This window comes from Loxodonta africana, chromosome 6 (assembly GCF_030014295.1).
Source record: "Loxodonta africana isolate mLoxAfr1 chromosome 6, mLoxAfr1.hap2, whole genome shotgun sequence".
NCBI lineage: Eukaryota > Metazoa > Chordata > Mammalia > Proboscidea > Elephantidae > Loxodonta > Loxodonta africana.
The window spans coordinates 91,075,581-91,102,195 of NC_087347.1; the positions used below are offsets into that span (position 1 = coordinate 91,075,581).

Genomic DNA, 26,615 nt, shown 5'->3' on the forward strand with positions numbered 1-26,615 from the left:
ACCTCTTAAATCACTTTGTGATTCTAAACAATGATGTTTTTTCTTGTATTTACGTGACAGTAAGCAACATGTCTCAGTGTAAACATACACAGTGAGGAACACAGGGTTATGCTGTAGGAAAAGTCGCTAATGGATAAACTGTCCTCACCATTGGAGACCAGACAAGAGGAAGCAAGCCTAAATCACAACAAAAGATAGTTTGGGTTGAAGTCAGGAAGATTGTGTTGCCTACAATTTTGTGAAAACACTAAACTGTATCCTCACAGCTGACTCCTGCAAAGGTTAACCACATCCTGAAGGCCATCCTTTCAAGTGGCTAACAACAGAGCTCTAGTTCACCTTGGTTGGAGCCCTGGTGGCACAGTGGTTAAGAGATCTGTTGCTAACCAAAAGGTCAGCAGTTCAAATCCACCAACTGCTCCTTGGAAACCCTATGGAGTAGTTCTACTCTGTCCTATAGGGTTGCTATGAGTCAGAATAGACTCGACAACAACAGGTTTGGTTTGATTTTGACAACAACAGGTTTGGTTTGATTTTTGGGTTAGTACCTTGAAGGAGTCCTCTGATGCAACAGTTAAACCCTCAGCTGCTAACAGAAAGGTCGGCAATTCTAACTCACCAGCCTCAGGAGAAAAGACTTAGAGATCTGCTCCTACAGAGATTGCAGCAAGGCTTTGAGCCCCTTTGTACAGGTTGAACCTCTGCTGAGAATTTGCATTTCTAACAAATTCCCAGGAAGTTATACATAAGAATCACCTGGGGATCTTTTTAAAATTTAGATTCCAATTCAGTTTATCTGGGATGGAAATGCAAATTCTCAACAGGGAACTTCCTAGAAATGCAAATTTTCAGCAGGGGTTTGAAAGGGAAGGAACCTGTTCAAAGCCTGAGACTGCACCTAGGAAACCCTATGGGGCAATTATACCCTGTCATATATGGTTACTGTGAGTTGGAGCCAACTCAACAGTACACAAAAACAGTTCACCTTGAAGGTGAACTCTAAGTGGCTGTGATTTTTTTGAGAAACCACACAAAAGCTCTTTCAATAGAACTAATTATGTGTTCAAAATATTAAAATTAAAAATGTTTTCATACCTAAAAAAATGAGGAAAACTCCTTGGCTCTGAATCTACTTCAAACAAATTAGCATCATAACTGACTACATGACTGAGGTTTGGGGGATACGTCTTATTTGTTTTCAAATAAATGTCTTAAAAACATGGAATATATTTGAAGGTATCTAACACTTGATACTAATCTTCAATTTGAACATTTACTAAGAATGAGAGGATTCAGAGAGTAAGTCTGGGATCAGGAAAGTCAACCACCCCTTGGGCAGAGAGGGAAGAAGAGACAGAGCTACTGCTTCCCAAATGGCAGTTGCCCATGTCCACTTATTCTAATATGTTAGCTCACGGGAGGGAGCATCCTTTGACCAATGAATCAAAGGATAGTGATTTAGCTATTCCTTAGGCAAGTTTTTTTTTTTTTTTTTTTGCTGAACCAGAATTTGATCCCAGGTTTGACTCCAGACTCTATGTCCTCAGTTCTGCTAGATTAGCTTTGCCTATAGATGTGTTTACTTGGGTCCCTAGATCTGCCAACCTCTCTGGCACCAACAATGCAGGGAACTGATGATGGTCGTCCAGTGAAATCCGAAGTCCTAGGGCATATCCATGTTTGGTGAAGGAGAGGGCCAACAAGGGTGTTGTTGTTGTTGTTGTTAGGTGCGATCGAGTCAGTTCCAACTCATAGCTACCCTACGCACAACAGAACGAAACACTGCCTGGTCCTGAGCCATCCTTAAAATCGTTATGCTTGAGCTCATTGTTGCAGACACTGTGTCAATCCACCTCGTTGAGGGTCTTCCTCTTTTCCACTGACCCTGTACTCTGCCAAGCATGATGTCCTTCTCCAGGGACTGATCCCTCCTGACGACATGTCCAAAGTACGTAAGATGCAGTCTCGCCATCCTTGCCTCTAAGGAGCATTCTGGCTGCGCTTCTTCCAAGAGATTTGTTCGTTCTTTTGGCAGTTCATGGTATATTCAATATTCTTTGCCAACACCACAACCCAAAGACGTCAACTCTTCTTCGGTCTCCCTTGTTCATTGTCCAGCTTTCACATGCATATGATGCGATTGAAAATACCATGGCTTGGGTCAGGCACACCTTAGTCTTCAGGTTCACATCTTTCCTCTTCAACACTTTAAAGAGGTCCTTGCAGCAGATTTCCCCAATGCAATCCGTCTTTTGATTTCTTGATGGCTGCTTCCATGGCTATTGATTGTGGATCCAAGTAAAATGAAATCCTTGACAACTTCAACCTTTTCTCCGTTTATCATGATGTTGCTCATTCGTCCAATTGTGAGGATTTTTGTTTTCTTTATGTTGAGGTGTAATCCATACTGAAGGCTGTGGTCTTTGATCTTCATTAGTAAGTGCTTCCAGTCCCTTCACTTTCAGCAAGCAAGTTTGTGTCATCTGCATAACGCAGGTTGTTAATGAATCTTCCTCCAATCCTGATGCCCCATTCTCCTTCATATTGTCCGGCTTCTCGTATTATTTGTTCACCATATAGATTAAATAGGTATGGTGAAAGAATACAACCCTGACACACACCTTTCCTGACTTTAAACCAATCAGTATCCCCTTGTTCTGTCCAAACAACTGCCTCTTGATCTATGTAAAGGTTCCTCATGAGCACAATTAAGTGTTCTGGAATTCCCAATCTTCACAATGTTATCCATAGTTTGTTATGATCCACGCAGTCGAATGCCTTTGCATAGTCAATAAAACACAGGTCAACATCCTTCTGGTATTCTCTGCTTTCAGCCAGGATCCATCTGACATCAGCAATGATATCCCTGGTTCCACGTCCTCTTCTGAAACCAGCCTGAATTCTGGCAGTTCCCTATCAATATACTGCTACAGCCATTTTTTAATGATCTTCAGCAAAATTTTGCTTGTGTGTGATATTAATGATATTGTTCTATAATTTCCACATTTGGTTGGATCCTCTTTCTTGTGAACAGGCATAAATATGGATCTCTTCCAGTCAGTTGGCCAGGAAGCTCTCTTCCATATTTCTTGGCATAGATGAGTGTGCACCTCTAGCGCTGCATCTGTTTGTTGAAATATCTCGATATTCCATCAATTCCTTGTTTTTCACCAGGGCCTTCGGAGCAGCTTGGACTTCTTCCTTCAGTACCATCGTTTCCTGATCATATGCCACCTCTTGAAATGGTTGAATATTGACTAATTCTTCTTGGTATAATGACTCTGTGTATTCCTTCCATCTTCTTTTGATGCTTCCTGTGTCGTTTAATATTTTCCCCATGGAATCCTTCACTATTGCAACTCGAGGCTTCAATTTTTTCTTCAGTTCTTTCAGCTTGAGAAACACCAAGCGAGTTCTTCCCTTTTGGTCTTCCATCTCCAGCTCTTTGCACATGTCATTATAATACATTGTCTTCTCGAGAGGCCCTTTGAAATCTTCTGTTCAGTTCTTTTACTTCATCAACTCTTCCTTTTGCTTTCGCGGCTCGATGCTCAAGAACAAGTTTCAGAGTCTCCTCTGACATTCATCTTGGTCTTTTCTTTCTTTCCTGTCTTTTCAGTGACCTCTTGCTTTCTTCATGCATGATGTCTTTGATGTCATTCCACAACTCATCTGGTCTTCGGTCAGAAGTCCTAGGGCATATCCATGTTTGGTGAAGGAGAGGGCCAACAAGGGTGTACTGAGATGGGTTGGCACAATAGCTGCAACTATGGACTCAAAAATGCTGGCAACTGTCAGCATGATGCAGGACCGGGCAACAATTCATTGTATTGTACATAAGGTTGACATGAGTCAGAGTCAACTCAACCACCGCTAACAACACCATCAAGGGCATATCCTAGCATGCAGCCATCTACACCGGGCAGTCAAGGTGACACTCAGGGTTCTATGAAACAGGAGTTTTTCTTAAAATCTCCCCAGAGCATACATCTGAAATGGAATCCAGGACTAAAAGAAGCCCATTCATCCCCATCCCCTCTCAGCTGAATAAAATGCTGACCCGCTCGGCCAACGGACCAGTTCTGAGCTTTAAACTCCAGATGGACCTAGACTACTGTCTTGGTCATCTAGTACTGCTATTAACAGAAATAACCACAAGTTGATGGCTTTAACAAAGAGAAGTTTATCCTCTCATGGTCTAGTAGGCTACAAGTCCAAATCCGGGGTGTTAGCTCCAGGGGAAGACTTTCTCTAGCTGTCTGCTCTGGAGGAAGGTCTTTGTGATGCATCAGTCTTCCCTTGGTCTGGGAGCATCTCAGCACAGGAACCTCACGTCCAAAGGACACTCTCTGCTCCTGGCGCTGCTTTCTTGGCAGTAGGAGGTCCCTCGTCTCTCTGCTTGTTTCTCTCTTTTATATCTCAAAGATATTGGCTTAAGACACTATCTAATCTTGTATATCTTATCAATATAGTTGCCACTAATCCATCTCATTTCATCATAGTGATAAGATTTACAACACATAGGGAAATCACATAAAATGGTGGACAATCACACAATACTGGTACTCGTGGCCCAGCTAAATTGACAGATATTTTGGGGGGACACAATTCGATCCGTGACAACTATATTTTAACTTTATGTTTTGCAATAGTTTTTGGTCACATTTGTGATGCACACTCTTCATCTCTCCATGAATTACTGTGTCAATTATATAAATGTGTATAATGATCCTAGTTTGTATTCACTAGCCTATAATTAAAATAATTAGGCCTCAGGAATTCTGTTTAAAAATTACAAATTACGAAATAAATAAAGCAAGTAAAATTGGAATTGCAGAACTCCTAAAGAATCTATTATCTTCTTAATCTGCAAAACTCTACTTAGAGCCTGTTTTGCTGTGTATTCTTACACTAAAAACACAATAAAATATTATTTTAAATTAAAAACTCTACCTAGAGGAAGCTTTCCTAAGCATGAACATAATTTAACTAGTGAGCTGGAAGACTGGGGGAGAGGGGAGGGAAGCTAAAGGTCTCTCTCCAACACATTTATATAAAGTTTCCTCAGTCCTATGATATCCCTAAAAAGTTTCTTAAAAGAGGCCTGAAAATGAATAAATAGTTGAAAATGAAATTCAAAGTCAAATCAAAATGAATGTCAATGTTGTGCAGTTAGCAACGCCTAGAAGCTCACCAGCTGTCCACGCTAATCATAGCTCAGTCGTTGACTCACTGTGTGACCTACAGAAGTACAGTTAACCTCTCTGATTTTGTACGCCACCAATAAAATGGCATCACCAACTCCTCGAAGGCCCGATGTGAGTTATAACTCAAAGGTATTGCTATGGCTCCACTTTGGGGGATAAGTGTTAAATTAAATCTAAAATTATAAGGAAGACGATAGGCTGCTCTTCAGAGGACATTTCTAAGTCTCTTTGTGCAATTTCAGTGCTTTGACGAAACACGCCTCTGAAGACTCAGTTAGCCATATATAGTGGTTAAGGATAGTTCAACTGGTCTTATCCAAAATACAGAGTCCTCATCAAGCTTCTGTTATCAAACACAGTCCTAACTAATTTAGCTGTATTTCTAGGAGGAAAAAAAAAAGTTATTTCAGGGATTTATGTGCATGGTTCTAAACAAGAGAAGCAAGTCAACAAAACTGTCTTTGCCATAAACCCTAACAATGAAGCTCTCATCAAAAGAGACACAACTCATTTGTCAAGCAGATCAGAAAGTAAAACCAGTATACATATGTATCGGCTGGACGGTTAACAAAACATTTTCTCTCCAGAGAACACCACTGGATTCCGTTTCCCACATAACCTTACCAAACTCAAACCAAGCCCACCGCCGTCAAGTCAGTTCTGACTCATAGCGACCCTACAGGAGAGCATAGAACTGCCCCATAGAGTTTCCAAGGAGCGCCTGGCGGATTTAAACTGCTGACCTGTTGGTTTGCAGCTGTAGCACTTAACCACTAGGCCACCATAACCTTACAGTTAGGCAGAAATGATCCAGTTGGCCAGCAAGACCCTATAGCATAGCAGAGCCACTAGAATCAAAGGACATGGGTCCCTAAATGACTGCAAGAGATAGGTAGATCGGTCCCCAAACTATACTGTCCCACACTGCACTGTAATGTAAGAAACAAACCTTCATTGTGATAAGCCACTGAGCTTTGGGGGTTGTTTATTACACCAGTTAGCTTACTCTAATAAGTACACAACTATACAATATGCTTCGTATTTCAACCCGAGACTATTTTTTATATAGCCCATACCTTGTTCTGAATCTTCCTCTGACATATCAGGTCCCATGAATTACAGAAAAATAAATCCATACAGATAAAGCTCCAAACGGACAAATTATCAAATGCAAGCCCTAGCAAACCACAATGCAGAGACATGTCTACCTTTGCATTCTGACATAATGCTGATGCAGATGGCTCTTTAAGCAAGCCTATTACTCAACCACTAGTCCTTTCTCCACCTTAATACTCATTCTTTCTATGGTATCTAACACTAGCGTTCACACAGTAACATTAATATTGACAAAAATGAAGACTGTTTAAGAACAGTTGTTTTTACAGCACTTTGTAAGATTTTTTCAAGAAAAAGGCTGTTTATGAATCTATTGCAAAATGCCTCTCAATACGGAAGATTATTTTACTCCGGGAGAACAAACAAGAATGGTAGCCTGAGTTGACTCACAAAGTTAAAAGCAATCTGATAACCACAATGCCAACATGTCACGTGATAATTTCAGCTACATTAATTCTCAGGAAGATTTATACTGATTTCAAACCCACAGGTAGTCCTTAGCTTAGGAACCAGAAGAATATTAATACTGCGGTTAAATAAATTATTAAACATATTAAGGATATTCTGCAAATCAACAAATAAATTACTATATTTAATCAAGATATTGCTGAAACGGGATGCTTAAGTGGGATTTTTGTAATTTAAATTGTTTCTGAATTACAATATGTCCTAAATGGTTATGATTTGTGTGTGTGTGTGTGTATGTGTGAATTAGGTGAAAGTTTACACAGCAAATTAGTTTCCCAAAGTACTTCATGACCTTGGTTTCATTCCCCACAATGTGTCAGCACTCTTCCCATTCTGCCCTGGGTTCCTCATTTCCTTTAGTCCCAGTTTTCTACCCCTTTCTGCCTTCTCATCTTTGCTTTTGGGCAGATATTTGACCTCTTGATCTCCTATAATTAATTGTTCTAAGGAGTACATTCCTCTCGGGTGTTCGTGTTGTTTATCTTATGAGCTTGTCAATTGTTTGGCTGGGAGGTGGTCCCCGGGAATAGCTTCAGTTGCAGGTCAGAAGGGTGTCTTAGGGCTATAGTCTCAGGGGTTCTTCCAGTCTCTGTTAGACCAGTAGTCTGATCTTTTTTGTGAATTTGATATTTTGTTCAGCAATTTTTGTCCCTCTCTGTCGAGGAGATAATTAGGATTTTGATTTCTCTCCAATTGATATTCATTTGAACTTCAAATTTCTCTATCTTCCACCAGCTTCTCTGGTAGTTATTATAAGAAAAATCATGCCAGCCAAAAGCTCAGAAATTTAAAGAAATATGGTGTCATATCTTTATTACTATGCCTAACAAGGCTAGTTCCAATTTCTAATTTTCATATCCTTTGGTGAAATGGCTAAAAACCCTGGCTGCTAACCAAAAGGTCAGCATTTTAAATCCACCAGCCTCTCCTTGGAAACCCTATGGAGCACTTCTCCTCTGTCCTCTAAGGTCGCTATGAGTCAGAATCAGCTCAATGCCAATGGGTTTGGGTTTTTTTTTCTTTGGTTATCAGGAAAGGGAAAGGGAGTCTAACATTTACAAAAAAACCTGCTATGTGTCAGGCACTGTTATCACTAACTTGTGTACACTGACTCAGTCAGTGCTTGGGGGGGAAAAAAATAAACCTGAGAGTAAAGTGACATTATCCCTACTTTACTAATAAACTGGAGTTCTAAAAACTTTTAAAACCTATGCACAAAGACAGATCCACCAAAATCCAGCCATACTTTATAACAGACATAATTAGGAGGCTAAATGACTTTTCATTTGGGGGAGGGGCCGCTAAAATAAATCACAAAGTAGACCTTACTGTAACTAAAGACAATCATTCTATTTTTTGCTTCCTCTGTGACCTTATTTTTTGCTACTGACTTACAAACATCTTAGTCCTCAGCACTTGCAACCAAAAGGGATCACTTTATTAGAATCTCGCACAAATAATGTACTGAGAAGGAGAGATCAAAATTATAACTTAAAACAATGTTCTCAAAATTCCTGGGCATTTTAATTATCCACGCATAACTCTGCTTCTTATTAGGATAAATATTTTTCATCTTGGGTTTTAATGACACTAACAACAAAGGTAGTACTGGTTTACCTGTGATTCAACTAACCAAACACATCACTGCTATCATTTTTTTCATGTTTCCTTAAATAACACACATAACTGAGCGTACTGTAGTATTTAGTAAGCCACTCACAAATATAGGTAGTTGCTCTTGCTTACAAAGTGAAGAGGCTATTTTGCAAAGCACGAAGATCCTCTCATTAATGACTCTTAGTCCATCGCATGCTCAAACACCACTGACTTTGGGAAAAAGAATAAAGCTTAATTCCATTCCACTTCAAGCTAAAATGATACATAAATATTTAGATTTACCAAAAAGAAAGTTAGAGCTTTTATTATACATTTGTTTTTTAAAATGTCCCACCATACAGTTCAAATAAATAGCATATCAAAAAAAAAAAAAAAAACTCATTGACATCGAGTCAATTCCAACTCATAGCAACCCTAGAGGACAGAGCAGAACTGCCCCATAGAGTTTCCAAGGAGCGCCTGGTGGATTCGAACTGCCAACCTTTTGGTTAGCAGCTGTAGCACTTAACCACTACACCACTAGGGTTTCCATCCATACTTACATCCATATTATCCGGAAATCTAATAGCTAACACTTTTTGAAAGCTACTGTTTCAGCAACTCCTCCAGGTGTTTCTGCTGTTTAACAATTCTGAGGAAGTACCACTGTTATCCCCATTTTACAAAAGAGGGGAAAATGAGACCCAGAGAACTTAAGAAAATGGCTCATGGTCACTGAGCCATTAAGAAGTAGAGCCAAGTGTTGAATGCAGGCAGCCTTCAAAGGCTGCTCCAAAGATCATGCTCTGGTCTCTCTGTTATGTTGTTTATGACTGGGGCATCAATCAATGGGAATCTCTCAATTTCTTAATTTTAACACTGATCTCACACCAAAAAGAGATCTTGATTTCCATACTCTGAAGCCCACTCCCTGCCTATGTACTGTGCAAAGGAAAAAAAAATTCACAACTGAGCTTTGAGAAACCCCAGGGTTTCTTAAGTTTCACCTCAAAGCTGGCTCACAAAGCCAACTACACCTTTAGAGTGGGTAACGGAAGGAAGAAACCCAGTGCATGTTCCAAGACCCACCCTGAGACCTAAATAGACCTTTGTTACATCAACCACACCACTAGGGTTAAAGAAAGAAGCCCACGCCATCTCACCAATGTTTCCAGTTGTGTATGAAATAAATTTTGAGTTAAAAAAAAATTTTTTTTCAAAAAGTACTCGACCTATAATGAAAGAAAAAAAAAAAAAACTAGGGCAACCCTAGGTTAAATCTTTGTACCCCTACCTTTTTTTTTTTTTTAATACCATTCTCCCCAGGGAACCCTGGTGGTATAATGGTTAAGTGCTATGGCTGCTAACCAAGAGATCAGCAGTTCGAATCCGACAGGCGCTCCTTGGAAACTCTGTGGGGCAGTTCTACTCTGTCCTACAGGGTCGCTATGAGCTGGAATCGACTCGACGGCAGCGGGTTCGGTTTTTTGTTTTTTTTTTAATTCTCCCCAGCCATCTTTCTTCCACCTACCTGAGGAACTCCCGTGCTGCATGGACTTTAACAAGCTCTACCCCTGCTGTTCACTAAGGTTTACCGGCTCCGAAAGTACCCCAAGGCCCTCTCTACTACTTTAAATTCCCCCTTTTCACCTATTTCATTCTTCCCCCAACCTGGAATTAGAAAAAGGAGGCTCCCACCTGAAGTTGGTACGTCCTTTCAATAAACACCAAGGAATTGCTAGAAGAGCATACTGTCTGAAAGGAAAACTGGATAGGAAGTCCTCTAAGTCCCTTCCAACTAAAAGTTTATTATTAAGCCAACCTTTACAAAGTAGTAAATCACAATCATCTTGCTCTCTGAAATCTCCATACCACCACGGAGGTGTTTGCTTGTTACAACCTGGTGGGATTTAAGATAGTGGTATTTTTTTTAGGATGGTTATATTTCACAACTCAGCCTCCTGTCCTCTGGCATACGGTTGGTTGAGAAACTTTTGTGGAAATTCAGTCACTTACTGGTGGGTGAGGAGGTAAACCAAAAAAGAAAAAAAAAAAACGAAACTCATTGCCGTCAAGTCGACTCTGACTCATAGAAATACTGTAGGACACAGTAGAACTGTCCCACAGAGTTTCCAAGGCTGAAGTCTTTACAGAAGCAGACTGCCACATCTTTCTCAGTGGTGGATTTGAACCACTGACCTTTTGGTTGTCAGCTGAGTGCTCAACCACTGCACCACCTGGGCTACTCAAAACCACTCTAAAAACCCCTAAGTGCACAACTGAAGGGGGTCAGTAATGCTGATGCCATTTGTGGCTGCAAATCTCCTTCCCTACAGGTGGCCACAGTCAAGAGAAGTTAGGTAACGTTCATCTCCTTTCCATTATCAGCTTTCTCATTGGAACTTAAGCTGCCGCAGCACCAAAAGAAAAAAAATAATATAGCCCTCTCCTTAGGCCATGATGACCCTGGCATTTCCCCATCTCTTCTAAATCTGACCTCTTACCTCAAAAGAAAAAAAAAACTCTAGGTTTCACTTGGATCAGCGGTGGACACTCTTTACCATTGATAAACGTAAAAGATAAATATTAGTAATAATATGCTTGTTTGAAGAAAAGCCACGCTGTGAAGTAAAGTTATCAAAAAAATCCGTGCTATCACCTCTAATCCCACTCAGTGTCTTCACAAATATTTCTGTCTCTTCATCTACAGTAGCTTTTATTTCAGCCGCTGGGTTAAAGATAAGTCAAACTATATACCTTATTGAATTTTGTTGTGTTTTCTGTTTAATTCATCAAAAAAGTATACATAATAGTCTTCCTCCTATTCTCTTCCTACCAAACACAAGCTAATTTAATTACCGAATTGATTTAGAAGTTTTTTGTGAGGTGACCAAGCACCTAAACACTCCATATGGCATTATCTCATTACCAAACATGTTTTACCAACTTAACAACTTTTAGAATACAGCCTCTGATTTTAGTCTAGAAAAGAAGGTTTGTACTAGGAATACCCCATGAGCACAAACCAGGAGGAGGGAGAGACAGGAGCTGCAACCGCAAGAATGCCAGCAAAATAAGGCCAGAACTTTAAGTCAACAGGCAGTTTACTCATACATCAGTTATCTTGGGCTTTCAAAACTGACTTATTCTTAAAGGAAGACAGTAAATTATTTGAAGTCATCTTAGAAAATTGGAAAAAATATAAAAACACAAGAGGTAAATGTCATGGATTGAATTGTGTCCCCCCAAAAAATGTGTCAATTTGGTTAGGCCATGATTCCCAGTAATCTGTGGTAGTTCTCCATTTTGTAATTGTAATTTTATGTTGAGAGGACTAGGGTGGGATTGTAACACCGCCCTTACTCAGGTCACCTCCCTGATCCAAGGTAAAGGGAGTTTCCCTGGGGTGTGGCCTGCACCACTTTTCTTTCTCAAGAGATAAAAGGAAAAGGAAGCAAGCAGAGAGTTGGGGACCTCACACCACTAAGAAAGCAGCACCGGAAGCAGAGCACATCCTTTGGACCCGGGGTCCCTGCGCCTGAGAAGCCCCTCGACCAGGGGAAGACAGAGGACAAGGACCTTCCTCCAGAGCCAACAGAGAGAGAAAGCCTTTGCCTGGAGCTGACGCCTTGAATTGGACTTTAAGCCTGCTTTACTGTGAGGAAATAAACTTCTCTTTGCTAAAGCCATACACTTGTGGTATTTCTGTTATGGCAGCACTAGATGACTAAGACAGTAAACATACTTGTACCACAAGCCTATATACTCTAAGGATCACCCTGCAGAAAAATGGAGCATGCCTAGTCATATCTAAGGCCCCAGCTTCCACAAAATGTAGCCAATTAATGTGCAGCAAAGGGAAGATTTTTCTTGACTACTGAAGTCAGGAAAACTTCTTCTCCCTAGAATGGCTCTGACTGGCAGATATTTTCTGAGAGAGGACAGCTGGGTTAAGGAAGGCCTGTGGTCATTTTATGTCAATGGCTCAAAAGAATGTTCTCTTTCTTTCTTTTTTGCCAATCCCTATGGCTACATCCCACCTGCTACCCCAAAAATACGCTCATAGCAGTGGCTTAAAGGGACAGGAATCACCACAAAGAACTACACACAATCACATGCACATCTTGTTCAACTCGTTAATTAACTGCCTACAGTGATTTTTCTCAACAGAACTTGCCAGCTTAAAATTATAAACGACTTCAAACTGCTGGTACATATTTCATTTGTTTACTAAGGTGGTCAGAATGTTTAACCTAAGATGGAGAAAAATGATAAAATGTTCCAGGAATCAAAAGTCCTTGTTTTACCTTGATTTTGCTGATAAAGTTCACCCCTAACTTCATTGTATTAGGCAGTATCTTCTGCTTATTCTATTCTATGAGATCAACTATTAAAGAGAAATCAAACAAAAAAAAAAAAAGAAAGAAAATGAAACAGTATTACCTAGGTACATAGTTAAGCTACAAACTCTGAAGTAGAACATGCTTACTGTGGTTAAAAGACATAAAGCACATACAAATTTAGCAACAACTCATCATATTAGATATCCTGACCTTTGAAATTGGCATTTTCCGGTATCGTTTCAGATAGCACTGGTAAGGATGGAAGAAGTAAACCAATCGCTTAATCCCTGTGTCCCTAAGAGCTGCACTTCTGAAATAGCCTCAAGAAAAGCAACATTTTTTCACACTTACTATTAAGGAACCAAAACAACATTTACAAGGAATAGTGCACCCTGAAGCTATTACCCTGAGGTAGTCTTTGAACCTGGCACCAAAAATATTACCTGAAGTCTTCTTAAAACCAAATAAGAGTTTAGCGTAACTAGTCAAAAAGATCTGCCTTGAGCATTATGCTCTTTTAAGAACTATCTATATGGGGAAACCCTGGTGGCGTAGTGGTTAAGTGCTACGGCTGCTGAACAAAAGGTCGGCAGTTCGAATCCGCCAGGTGCTCCTTGGAAACTCTATGGGGCAGTTCTACTCTGTCCTGTAGGGTCACTATGAGTCAGAATCAACTCAAGGGCACTGGGTTTGGTCTGGTTTTGGTATATGGGGTCAAACTGACAACAGCAACTCAAAAGACTGGATGGGAACCTTAGGGAGCAGTGAGTTTCTGTTAACGAAGAACAACTCAGAAAAAGAGGGTGAGAATGGTTGCACAACTTGAAGAATGTAATCAACGTCACTAAATTGTACATGTAGAAACTATTGAATCGGTTTATGTTTTGCTGTGTATATTCTCAACAACAACAAAATAAAATTTAAAGAAGAAAAAATACTTCATGTTGTAGAAAATAGTGTGGAGGTTCCTCAAAAAACTAAAAATAGAACCACCATACCCACTGCCCTTGGGTCATATGACCCAGCAATTCCACTCCTCGGTATATAAGAATTTAAACACAGTGATGTGAACAGACCAATGTTCATTGCAGCACTATTCACAATAGCCAAAAGATGGAAACATCTTAAATGTCCATCGGCAAATAAATGGATAAACAAAATGTGGTACATATATACAATGGAATACTAATCAGCCAGAAAGAAAAATGAAGTCCTGATACATGGATGAACTTTGAAGATATTACGCTGAGTGAAAAAAGTCAGTCAAAAAAGGACAAATATTATATGACCTCACTTATGTAAAATGACAAGAACAGGCAAGCGTATAGAGTCCACAGTTTGTAAGTTGTTACCAGGGGCTGAAGGAAGGAAGAAAAAGGGAGTCACTGTTTACAGAGCACTGAGTTTCTGTTTATGGTGACTGGAAATCTGGCAGTGATCAAGGGTAATGGTTGCACAGCTGATAGATATAATCGAAGTCACTAAGCTGTACACTTATAAAAAGTTGAATAGGCAAACGTTGTGTGATATGTATTTCCACACACACAAAAAAAAAAAACAGCAGCTGCTGATGCTGCTTATATACAACCAAACACTTCATGGGTTTTTTTTCTCTTAGTTTCGAAGTTTAGGTCATGGTTTCACAGGACATCTCAGTTAACTGGCCTAATGTGTTTAGTGCTTGTGTGCTGCCTCCTAGTTCTTTGTATAGTGCCTGAGATCTTAAAAGCTTGCACACAGCAATCAAAGGTACAATTTATCTCTATTTGCCTGGAGCAACAGAGAAAGAAGTAGAGTCAAGAATAAGACGAGAAAATGGAACATGCCTTCTTTGCCATGAGACCAGAGGAGTGGCAATGGTGCTCAGCTACCATTACTGATCGTTTTGATCAGAGATTCTATAGAAGAATCCTGGATCATAAGCAGGTGAAATACAAAACAGATTTTCAAATTCTCATGGGATCCAAACTCTCTGGAGCCATTAAGGCTGGATGAACCCCTGAAACTACTGTCCTTAGATAATCTTTAAACTTTAAGCCAAAAATATCCCCTGAGGTCTTCTTTAAACCAAACAAGAAAACCAAACCACTGCCATAGAGTCGGTTTCAACTATAGCGGCCCTTTAGGACAGAGTAGAGCTGCCCCACAGGGTTTCGAAGGCTGAAATCTTTATGGAACAGGACTGCCACATCTTCCTCCCACGGAGCAGCTGGTGGATTCAAACTGCCGACCTTTCAGTTAGCAGCCCAGCACTTAACCACTGCGCCATGAGCTTAATTAGTAAAAAATGTCTGCTTTAGCACCGCGCTCTTTTAAAGAACCATCTATATGGGATCAAAATAACAACAGCACCTAGAAAGGTTAGATAGGAAGCTTAGAGGGCAATGAGTTTATGTTAATAATGGAAGAATAATGCAGAAAAGGAAGGCCAGAATGGTTGTACAACTTGAAGTATGTAATCAATGTCACAGAATTGTACATATATACATTATTGAATTGTTGTGTTTTGCTGTACATATTTTCAATAGTAACAAAGAAATAAAACAAATTACTAAAAAAAAATAGTGCATGAAGCACAATCAGTGGGTGATGATGAGTTTTAATAGCACATCAATCAAATAATAATACCTGCAACATATACTCCTAAGAAGACCTGGTGGCTTAGTGGTTAAGTGCTATAGCTGCTAACCAAAAGGTCAGCAGTTTGAATACACCAGGCGCTCCTTGGAAACTCTATGGGGCAGTTCTACTCCGTCCTGTAGGGTTGCTATGAGTCAGAATTGACTAGATGGCAACAGGTTTGGTATTTTTTTGGTTTTATACTCTCAGGCAAACTTTGAGGGTAACGTGTCTACAGTTCAGAATGAAAAAGAAAGACTAACACAACCTATTCCATGTTATCTGTCTTTAGGATGGAAGCACATAAAACTGAGGTTCTTTTCTTAAATTAGCTGTAACTATAAGCCTGTAAATGAATCCTTCCTAATATGTGTTTTTAAAGTAGCATTTGCCATTCGGGATATGGGATTTCAAGCAACAGGCCTGGCTCTACCATATTGTAACACAAAGAAACAGAAACAACAGTGCAAGGCAACCCACAGCTTACATCCATTGCTGCTGAGTCCATTTCAACTCATAGCAACCCTATATGACAGAGTAGAGCTGCCCCATAGGGTTTCCAAGGAGCACCTGGTGGATTCGAACTGCCAACCTTTTGGTTAGCAGCCAATCTCTTAACCACTGTGCCACCAGGGCTCCGTGGCTAATGGTACCCACAAAAATGCAGAAAATTAATAGTTCATGGGTGGCCCAGCTACAAACAGCTTGCCAAATTCCTTTACCTCTATCTTTGAAAGGCTGAGAAGTGCATCACCAGCTGACATACAAAATACCCCAATGATGTGGAGAAAAGGGAACAGGAGACTAGTATTAAATACTGAGGTGGTTATTGGTATTTCAAGCCAGAATAGAATGAAGCCATTCAGTAAAATTACTTCCTGGCATCAATTTGGACTATGGGAAAGCATATTTGCAGGGCCAAGAGAAAAAATTGAATGCAAATAAACTGATCACTTTGAATTTGGAATCTTCATACCAATCTCATTTTCATAATTGTTTTACCCAAAATGAGGTAATACTTAAGTAACTACACATTTAGGAAGTAAAATCAGGATTCAAAGTCAGGCCGTCTGAGTAGACCCTTTCTTTTCCCTTTTCTTTCTTACCCGCCTGTCTTCTAATAAGACAAATTTTTGGCAGGGACATAGAAGGTATCTAGAACATTTAAATGAATTAGACAAAGACAGTCTAAATGAACAAACCCTGGCACTCGTAAATGAAGCAGTCTCTTGAAACCAAAGAGCTAATTAAAAAAAAAAAGCTAAATAGTATAATGCTGTCCGATAAAGACTTCACTTTTTAAAAAATGAGATACATACAGTTCTCAGGGATCATAAATGCAGTTACTCTAAATTGGTATCTTAAAATTAAACAGAAGCTTCAACAGAAATTTTTAAACAAAACCTTTAGCGGACACAAGCCCCATATACAGTTCTTCAGCCCCATACACAGTTCTTCAGCAGATTTAAGCCTCTTATTACAATCAGTACATGTACAATTACTTACTTGCTTCCTTCTGTAATGAGAAAATTGGGAGAGGCCTAAAACAGTTGCAAGAGCACCTCCTCCAACTAGAATAGTCCCTTTCACTGCCTTCTGAAATGCCATTTCTTAGCCTAAAAGGAAAAAAAAAAACAAGAAGTTAATTGGGATTTTTATTGCATAACAACTCCAATAATAGAGACTGTATAGATTATCAAACTAAGTTACACTAGAGAACAAAACATAAAATAGCTATTAACATGCCAATTTTATACCACAACTCAAAATCAAACAAACAAAAGCAGTCTAAACAAGAGTTGATTATATAAAAGTTACCTCCCAAAGGGAATTATAGAAAGAAAAACAAATTAAGAGACAACAGAGGCTATTTAAACAGTATAAAGTCAAGAGAGCTATGAAAAGAAATGTCATTGTGTACCCGACAAAACTGCATGCGCTTGCAAAGTTGTTCAAGAGCTAATCCCCTCCACAAGGTGGACTGGTAGAAGAAGTCTCTGTCACTCAGCATGACAATGAATCTTTTGCTTGCCTTAGATTCTTTGGCAAAAGTCTAATTCAAATTGTGGTACAACTCCCTTCCAGAGTTTTCTCCTTCCTTAATGAAGTTCTTAGGGCTCTGGCTGTTAACCCAAAGGTCAGCAGTTTGAATCCACCAGCCATTCCTTGGAAACACTGTGGGCCAGCGCTACTCAGTCCTACAGGGCTGCTAGGAGTCGGAATGGACTCGATGGCAATGGATGATGAAGTTCTCACCAGAACTGGAAGCCAACACACTTACATCTTTACCCCTAAAAAAGTCTATACTTTACAGATACAGTCAAAGAAATCATGCCCGGTTACCTTCATAAAGTGACCAACTTAAAGCTTTTGTAATTCTTTTTAGTAGGAAAACTTTTTTAAAAAAAGTTTTCTTTGAGCCAAAGTTGTACAATCTAGGGATAACCTCTGAATCAAGGCTCCTTCCCTGCTCACTGAATAGTTCTAAATAAACTTCTGCAACGTTAAGTGCTGGCTCTTGACTTCCTTGCTTAAAAAATATTTCCACTATTGGACTGATGGATTCTTGCAAAGTTTTTTTTTTTTTTTTTGAGTACTTAAAATTATTCTTTAACTCAGAAACCAAACAAAAACAAAAATGCACAAAAATGAAAATTCCACCAAAAAAACCTCTTGTTAGTTTTTATTCTGTTAAATATAAAAACACAGCATTGTATGATCACCCAAAAATGCATTCAGCTTTAGGGCTGATATTGAGTAATTTGACCTGCCTAAGTAAGACTTTCCATTCACAATAGCGGCTGGCACACCCATACCTTACAAAGAAGCCAACACCCTATTTTCCCATATAGTGGAGGTTTAACCTGTCTCTACAGATATCTCATGACTCAAGAGCATATTTATTAAGAAGGCAGTTTTAAGATTAAGATACTAAAGAAAATATACAATAAAATCTGTGAAGTTCAGAACCTGTGTACGGCAGAAACTTGTCAGAGAATGAAAACTCAAATATTTTCCACTAAAACAAGCGATAGAAAGTAGTAAGACTGCACCTTGTCAAAGGCGAAAAACTTGAGAGACCTGGAAAAACAAGGCAGTCCAGTTGAGTTCCAGCTCTCACAGGTTTCACTATAGTATCTGGCCATAAATTAAGACACAGTTAAATGTTTAAGTCCACATTAAAACAAACTTGCTGCAGTCAAGTCGATTCCGACAAATAGTGACCATATAGGACAGAACAGAACTGCCCCCGCAGGACTTCCAAAGAGTGGCTGGTGAATTCGAACTGCTGACCTTTGGGTTAGCAGCCAAGCTCTTACCCACTCCAACACTAGGGCTTCAGGTCCAGATGAGACGGTTGCTGTTGAGTAGATGGCAATCTCACGTCTATCAGAGTATGACTGTGCTCCGTAGGGTTTTCAGTAGCTGATTTCTCAGAAGCAGGTCACCAGGGCTTTCTTCCAAGGTACCTCTGGGTAGACCTGAATCTCTAACCTTTCTGTTAACAGCTCAGTGTATTAGCTGTTTGCACCACCAGGAGAGTCGCTATGAGATGGATAGTCTCTATTAAAAGTATTTATCATAATGATCCTAAACCCAGCATCCAATTAACAGCACTGAAATCCTGGAGTTGGTAATTATGATTCTATAGAAAATTCATTTTGGAATCCTTCGAATTATATACTCCAAAGGGTGGTATTTCTTAAAATTATATTTTTTCTGTCATCTCATTCCTTCTAACAAACTCCTAAATTCTAAAATTCATCATTTTATAAAGATTCTTCCTAGAAAAACATTTCACCAGTGTACGCATTCTACTGCTGGAGACCTATTCTTTACTGCCCCTTCTCTACATCAACCATCCTCTCCCAAGTTATTCAAAATGGTTATTCGATGCTGGCTAGAGGCCTCCACTCATCATCCAGTCACCCCTAAGCAAAATCTTACATCCAAGGTTGCTCCGATAGTAAAAATCGCTACTTAGTCAACCTGGAGAGCACACATTTGTCATAGCTTACCATCACCATCCCTAGTACTGTTATAAATGTTCACCTGGATTCACATATTATGCTCTCTGTCCCAAAAGAAGACCTGGGTGTCAAACACTCACCCAAAGTATACAGACTCTTAGCATGCTATCCCCAGGCTAACTAGGTTCCCCTGAATATGAGGGTCCGAGAATTACAGTCCTACTTCTCTTTACCTAAACAGCGCACATGCCTGCCCCATACAGACAGCAGCCTGGTGGTCTGTTGGATGTGAGCTTTGTAGCTGACTGACTTTGGCTTAGCATCAATGCTTCTGTCCTGCTGATAATGTCACTGATGATCTCACAAAGGATACCACACAGCAACATAGCCAACTGAGGGAAGATGATACACAACTCAGTCAATGAAAATGCCCCAGCGTCAGAGGTGTTCATTCAGCCCAGCTAAGTCTGGAGCTAGTCTTTCCAAATGTGTGAGTCCCTGAGTTCCTTGCTCACATTATTGTACTGCTCCAATTTAATTTGTCTGAGACTAAAACTTGCTCATGGGGATATTATTATGGTTTTTTTTTAATGAGTCTCTATTTCTAATGAAAATCTGCATTAACATTATTTTGTAGAGTTAGAGATGGTGGCGTAGAGCTTAAGAGCTATGGCTGCTAACCAAAAGGTGAACAGGTCGAATTCACCAGCTGCTCCTTGGATACCCTATAGGACAGATCTACTCTGTCCTATGGGGTCACTATGAGTTGGAATCAACTCAACAGCAATGGGTTTATAATCTAGTTTCCTTTTTTGATAATTTCATAAAATAACTTATGCTTAAGGAATCATTATTTTTACTGAGCTCAAAGCCATACATCAGGTCATCCATCTTGTTGTAAAGAATAAACCACTCTTACAGATAATTTAAAAACAAAAGCACTGAATCAGCTTCACCTGGCTTTCCTAAACTGTTATCATCTTAATGTTGTGAATGTTATGACAACAGTTGCCAATTATTGAATATTTGGTAATAGTTGCTATGCTTTTAATTCTTTACCCACATAAGCTCATTTCACACTCATAATATTCTAATTTCATAAAAGAGGCAACTGTGGTTCAGAGGGAGTAGGGGATTTGCCCAAGGTCACTCTCTAGTAAGTGAGAGAATCATGATTTGACCCTGTGCTCCTAAACACAGGTGGTTCTGTCTGCCATTGCTCTCAAAACGCAACTTCTACCAAAGAGTTCCCCCTTTCACAACCACTCACCCAAAGTGTACAGTCCCTTGGCATTAGGGTTTCTCTGAGGCAATAAGAAGCCTAGGACAAAGGATCTACCTAGTAACCTCCTTGCAGATAACCTAAGGACTTTGTATTAATGCAGAAAGAAAACAATTTAAAACCAGATAAATGTGAACCCTATGCTACCGGTTTTTTTGGTTTTTGTTATGCTATCCGTTATTGGCTACTTATAACCATTTATATCCCATTGTAAGGAAAAGAGTTTGCACAATGATTACAAAGAAAAGATTATTTCCTTCTAAGGACACTTGTCCCTTGGCATCCACCAGGGATTGGTTCCAGGACCCCCACAGATACCAAAATCTGAGAATGCTCAAGTCCCTGATATAACATCGCATAGTATTTGCATATAACCTATGCACATCCTCCCATACACTTTAAAGCATCCCTGTATTACTTAAAATTACTTACAATGTAAATGCTAGATAAGTAGTAGTTATACAGTGCTGTATTGTTTAAGGAACGATGTCAAGACAGGAGGTGAAGCTTACTCAAACACCAAGTGCTGGAGAGAGTCTGAGGATCTGTGAAATGGCAGGAGGCTACACGAGGGGACACCTACACATCACTTCATTCACGTGGATTCAGCACAGCGTCTGCACGTGGCAAATTCTAGTTTTGCTTTTTGAAACTTTTTTTTTTTTTTTTTAGTATTTTCAATCCGCGGCTGGTTGAATCTGCAGATGTGGAGCCTGCTAATATGGAGGGCTGACTGTAAAAGCTGCAACTAGAAACTTAGCAAAGGAAGAAACCAAAAACTTGAACAAATCTTTACCTTCTGTAACCCAAAAGCATGAGTGAGATAGCCAGAGGGAGGAAAATGACCAAAAAATAAACTTAGCTTAGTTATCACAGCCTAACGTTTATGTTTTATAACCTATGATTTAAATCATGTATACACTTACTCAGGGCTGGCTCTTGGGTTGGCACTGATTAGTACCAACCATCTCATTTTGCAATGAGAAGCCTACCCTTACCGCCAAAACCTAAACAAAAAAACATTCAACTCAATTATCTATGACTATATCAACTGCTCTCGAGGGGCTGACAATCTAAATACCAAATTCTGTTTCTTGTTTTATAGCTAGTTGTGTTATACTGTTATTATAAATACTCTGATAGAAACGAAAGCAATGTCCTGTATGATTGTAGTGGAGGCAGAGATCGAACTCTGACTAAAGGAATTAAAGGCTTCGAAGAAGACAGGATATTTGAGAAGAGTTTTGAAAAAAGATTAGTAAGGGAAGGTTTGGATAGAGAAAGCAGGTTTGGAGGAGAAAGTGGAACATCACACAATGTTCAGGAGGCATGTAAGCAGTTACCTGGCTTGGCTGGAGACAGTGTTCAATTGGAAATGAGGTTTAGAAAGTAGTCCAGGGCCACATGAAGAAAAATTCTATTTATGTGAGGTAAGGTATTTCTATGACATTCTGTTGGCCATGAGGGGTTAAGGCTGTAGATCAAGGGAGCAGATGCTTCATCCTGTGATTTATGAAGATTGTTCAAGTAAAATTATGTGTAGAAGCTCATGATGAAGACAGAGAGCTCAATTAGAGGCCACTAAAAGAGTCCCAGGTGAGAAGAGGAGAGACTGGTTTAAGGTAGCAACGGAAAGTGCAAATGCTGAGACGGATGCTCTACAGAAATCTCTATTGACAGCATTCAATGAGCCCATGACAGGACCTGACAACGGATTACAGGAGAAAGCTACAAGAGATTGAAGATGATAGTTTTTAGTCTGGGTAGCTGGGGATTGGCCTCAACATTACAACATTAAGATTTAGGAAGAGAAGCAGGTTTAAGGGAGATGAGGATCTCACTTTGGCATTAAGGAAATGTTGAGATGTTCACAGTACACCTACTTGGAGAAAACAGCAAACAGATGGACGTGTGGGTCTAAAATTCACAAGAGCAATTAGAGCTTAAGATATGGTTTGAGGAAATCTTCTGCCTAGAATTGACAGCTATAACTGCTATACATTAAAATGTATTTACTGCTAGCAAACAAAAACCGGGTTTGCCACCTCCTGAAGCTTGATGACCCGTGCTTTTGGCTGACACTGCAACTTACCTGGTTCAACTAAATTCTTTGAGAACTCCCATTATAGACAGAGTGACTTCGATGATGAAAGGTCCTATTTCTAATAGCCCCTGAATGCACCCCACTATCTGCTTCCTCTCCTTCAAGGGAAGTCTACTCTTCCAGCTAAATCGCAGGTTTGAATGACTTAACTAAACACGTTAAGATTTTAAAAAGCAAATAATCACCACCCAAGTAAAGGCAGAGCCCCCTCTGCAACCACCCAGAAACAAATGTATTACAGAACAAGGCATACTTCCCAGTTCTCGAATTCTCCAAATAGAGTGTTCAAACTCCCCTCCCTGTCTCACTGTCCTCATGACTCTTTCTCATTAGCCTCACTTATTAAAATGTAAATTCAACATCCATAGAAATCCAACCAAATGTATCTGTCACTCCTCTGTGGAAAGAGGCCTGGATCAGGTCAGCTTTACAAAAACTCTCCTATCTTCTGGCCTCTTGTGCAGAAGTTAGAGTTACCTCTCCATTCTCCATGCCCTCCATTAATTCCAGGAAAAAGTGGAACTTCTCAGGGGTCTGATTCTTATGCCAGCACAGGAGTAAGCATATGTCTCCCCATCTGTTACAAACATGATCAGTGTGGGGGAAAGTACAGCTCAAAGATCATATTCAGAAGAGTCATTTCAACCATAATCCTTGTGACCCTTGAGATACGTGCTCTCTAGCAAAATATGAACGCACTGCATGCTCACACCTGATCACCTACAGTGAGAACTCAGGTGTACGAGGCATTTAAAACACAAAATAAACCCCCAGGATGCAATCTAGAGGTAGCACGTGCTACTTCACTAAGCAAATGCAGGCCCAAAGGTAGTGAGAAGCTCCTTACACTTCAGTTGCACAGCCGCCCACCTTGTGGCTGTGCATGGAAAACTGCCCCCTCATCTATTTTGAGTCATGACATGACATCAAACCCTTGAAAGGCACAGCCCAGGGGGCAAGGCCTCAAACTGTACGTGCTTACAAATTCAGTCACTAATGGGAGAAAAGTACATGAATCTTAAAAAATTAGGGTGCAAGACCTCACTAGAACAAGTCCTACCCAAAATGTCTATATTCATGGGACTTGAGAATAAGTCCAGGGCAAAAATAGAGGGAGAGAAGGTGAGCTCAAAAGCGTCTTCTCAACCAGCAGCCCAGTTTTAACCGTAAAAGTCAAGATTTCTGGATGCTTTGAACTAGACATATTTTAACAAAGTAAACCCTTTACTGTTCCAATTAATGTGATATCAAATGCTTTTTATAATTCCCTTTAAGGAAGTACATCATGGTTCAGGCACACCAAACATATGCTGATAAAGTGCTTAAACAGACAAGTCACAATCAAAGCACACCACGTACTACCTACTCTTCCCCAAGGTTTACTTTACAGTGGAGATAATGATTAGCACTCTGACTGCACACGCATCCATCCTGGCCAGGCAGAGAGGCACTTCTACACATACATCTCACACAGCAGCATGTGATCCCTAAAGAAGCACACAGAGAGCCCTCAAGCATGCTTTTTGAAAGCCGTCAGACGTAAATGAACAGAAAAAGCAAAAGAGTCAGCATTAGAGGCACCTCAGCCTGTCTTTAGAAACAGAGAGGAGTCCTGGCCCATACACTGAAAAGGAATTATCCTCTTCTGTTGCTTTACACATTTTTTAAAAGGGTTTAGGATAAATCTGCCCCTAGCCTGGACTGGAAATAGAGCCAAGAGTTATCCACAAAAGACTACCTAACGGAAAGAAGTGAATGGATGGAGTACTGAAAGCACAGCAGATTCTTTTAACTTCCAATCATCTTCTTCCCTAGCCGTTCCTCTACTATACCAAAATAAAAATAAATTTTAAAAACACACAGGCAAAACAACAATGGCAACCTCTACTAAGGAATATATTATACCAAACAGGGCAGACAGAAAAAGTCAGCAGAAAAGTTAGAAACGTAACAATGAAGACACAGATTCTAGATGGTCAAAATTTTGGACGGTGACTGATAAGGAAGATAAAGCAACATAATCAGGCATTCCCAGCACAGCATCCAAACCCTCACTTTGTCCCTGATTTTTACACCCTATCAGGAAACCAGACTGCCTTAACAAAGGGCATGTTCTTCCATTTCCAACTGATTTCCCAAAGAAATCTCTTGACAAAGGCCCCAATTCAAAAGATGGGGGGGAAAAAAAAGGGAAATTATTTTAGTAAAAAGAACCAAAATCAAGAAGGAAAGAGAAATTGAAAACAAACACTGTATTTACATTGATTTGCTTAATTTTAAGTCAGAAAGAACTTGGTAAAAGTTTCCTAAGTAGTCTCTCTGAGGCACCATTAGGTCAGTTACATCATTGTAGGAGCAGCCACACAGCCAGCTCCGGATGACTAAGAAAGAGGTTAGGTCAGGACCATCCCTTGGGCTCAAGGGAGGGCAGGAGCCTGGAAGCTTGACAGAAAGAGGAGCTGGCAAAGAAAGAGTTGAGCTGGTTCCAATGTTCAAGTCGGAGCTCAAGAAATGTAAGCAAAAGGCACACACGACACACAAATAGAGGAGAAAAGAAGGTCAACAACTAAAGTGAGCCAGTTAAAGGTCTCTCTTTGTTTATTTAAAAAAAAAAAATTGACAGATGAATCCCTTTGATGTGAATTTTTTTTATTTAATATGCAATACTATAATCAATTAAAGTATTTATTTCACAGGGTCCCCTTCAATGAAAATCCATAAAAAAGGAAGGGAGCCCTTGAGAATTACAGTGATACATGCTTACACTCCAGTAATCACTTATTATATAAGACTCAACTTAAAAAAAAAAAAAATGCTGTTTCCCAAGGCAATTTCCATATTATGTGGGTTTTTTTTTTTCCTGACATTTCTAAAATGCTGTTATAAAGGAACACATGCTACTGCCATAAATGTGACCCTTTCCCTATTTTTATGGGCTTCATTGTAGAAGAAATCAACGAAGGACATCTCAGCTAATAATAGACTTCTAGTCATTAAATCCAAATGATCAGAGTTTAACTCCTAATGGAATGATTTCTATTATATTTGCTTTCTATAGAATTGCTATAAAAACTTATTGCCATCAAGTCAATTCCAACTCATAGCAGTGCTATAGGACAGAGTAGAACTGCCCCATAGGGTTTCTAAGGAGTGGCCGATGGATGAGAACTGCTGACCTTTTGGTTAGCAGCAGTAGCTTTTAACCACTATACCACCAGGATGCCACAGAATTGCTACAGAAAATCACAAAGAACTACAGTTAGCTCATGCAAATGAACTTGTTTTCCATTTTTAATTCATCTTATAATCAAAATTAGTACAGGCAATCCTCCTCCTGGCCCTTTAACATTACATAAATTTGCCCTCACTTTGAAATGACTGAACCAACCCCTCCTCGCAACAAATTCTTTATCACAATCACCTTCGTTTGCTGCGCATGCAGCTTTTAAATCACTGAAAAGCCTTCAAGCCTTTTCTTGCGCTAAAAACACTGCCGTCAAGTCCATTCCAACTCATAGTGACCCTACAGAACAGAGTAGAACTGCCCCATGGAGCTTCCAAAGAATACCTGGTGAATTCAAACTGCCAACCTTTTGGTTAGTAGCTGTAGCCCTTCACCACTATGCAACCAAGGTTTCCTCTTGCACTAACCAAAAAAATAAAAAAAAATAAAAAAACCAAACTCAGTGCCATCGAGCTTCAAGGCTTTTCTTGCACTAAAAACACTGCTGTCAAGTCCATTCCAACTCATAGCGACCCTATAGGACAAAGCAATACTGCCCCCATAGAGTTTCCAAGGAGCGCCTGGCGGATTAGAACTGTGGACCCTTTGGTTAGCAGCTGTAGCATTTAACCACTATGCCACCAGGGTTCCCTCTTGCACTAAAGTAAGGCTAAATAAGAGCCCCA

General features: G+C 39.8%; 1 protein-coding gene across 5 annotated transcripts in view; it reads right to left on the reverse strand.

The window, feature by feature from the left end:
• The window catches only part of GPD2 (glycerol-3-phosphate dehydrogenase 2), a 181,685-nt gene that overhangs the window by 118,960 nt on the left and 36,110 nt on the right, over window positions 1-26,615 (reverse strand). For all 5 annotated transcript variants that reach the window (XM_064287126.1, XM_064287123.1, XM_064287127.1 and 2 more), the window contains one exon: window positions 16,856-16,965. In XM_064287126.1, the coding sequence (XP_064143196.1) occupies window positions 16,856-16,957 (102 nt within the window). In that variant the 5' untranslated portion in view covers window positions 16,958-16,965. The remainder of the gene's footprint in view (window positions 1-16,855; window positions 16,966-26,615) is intronic.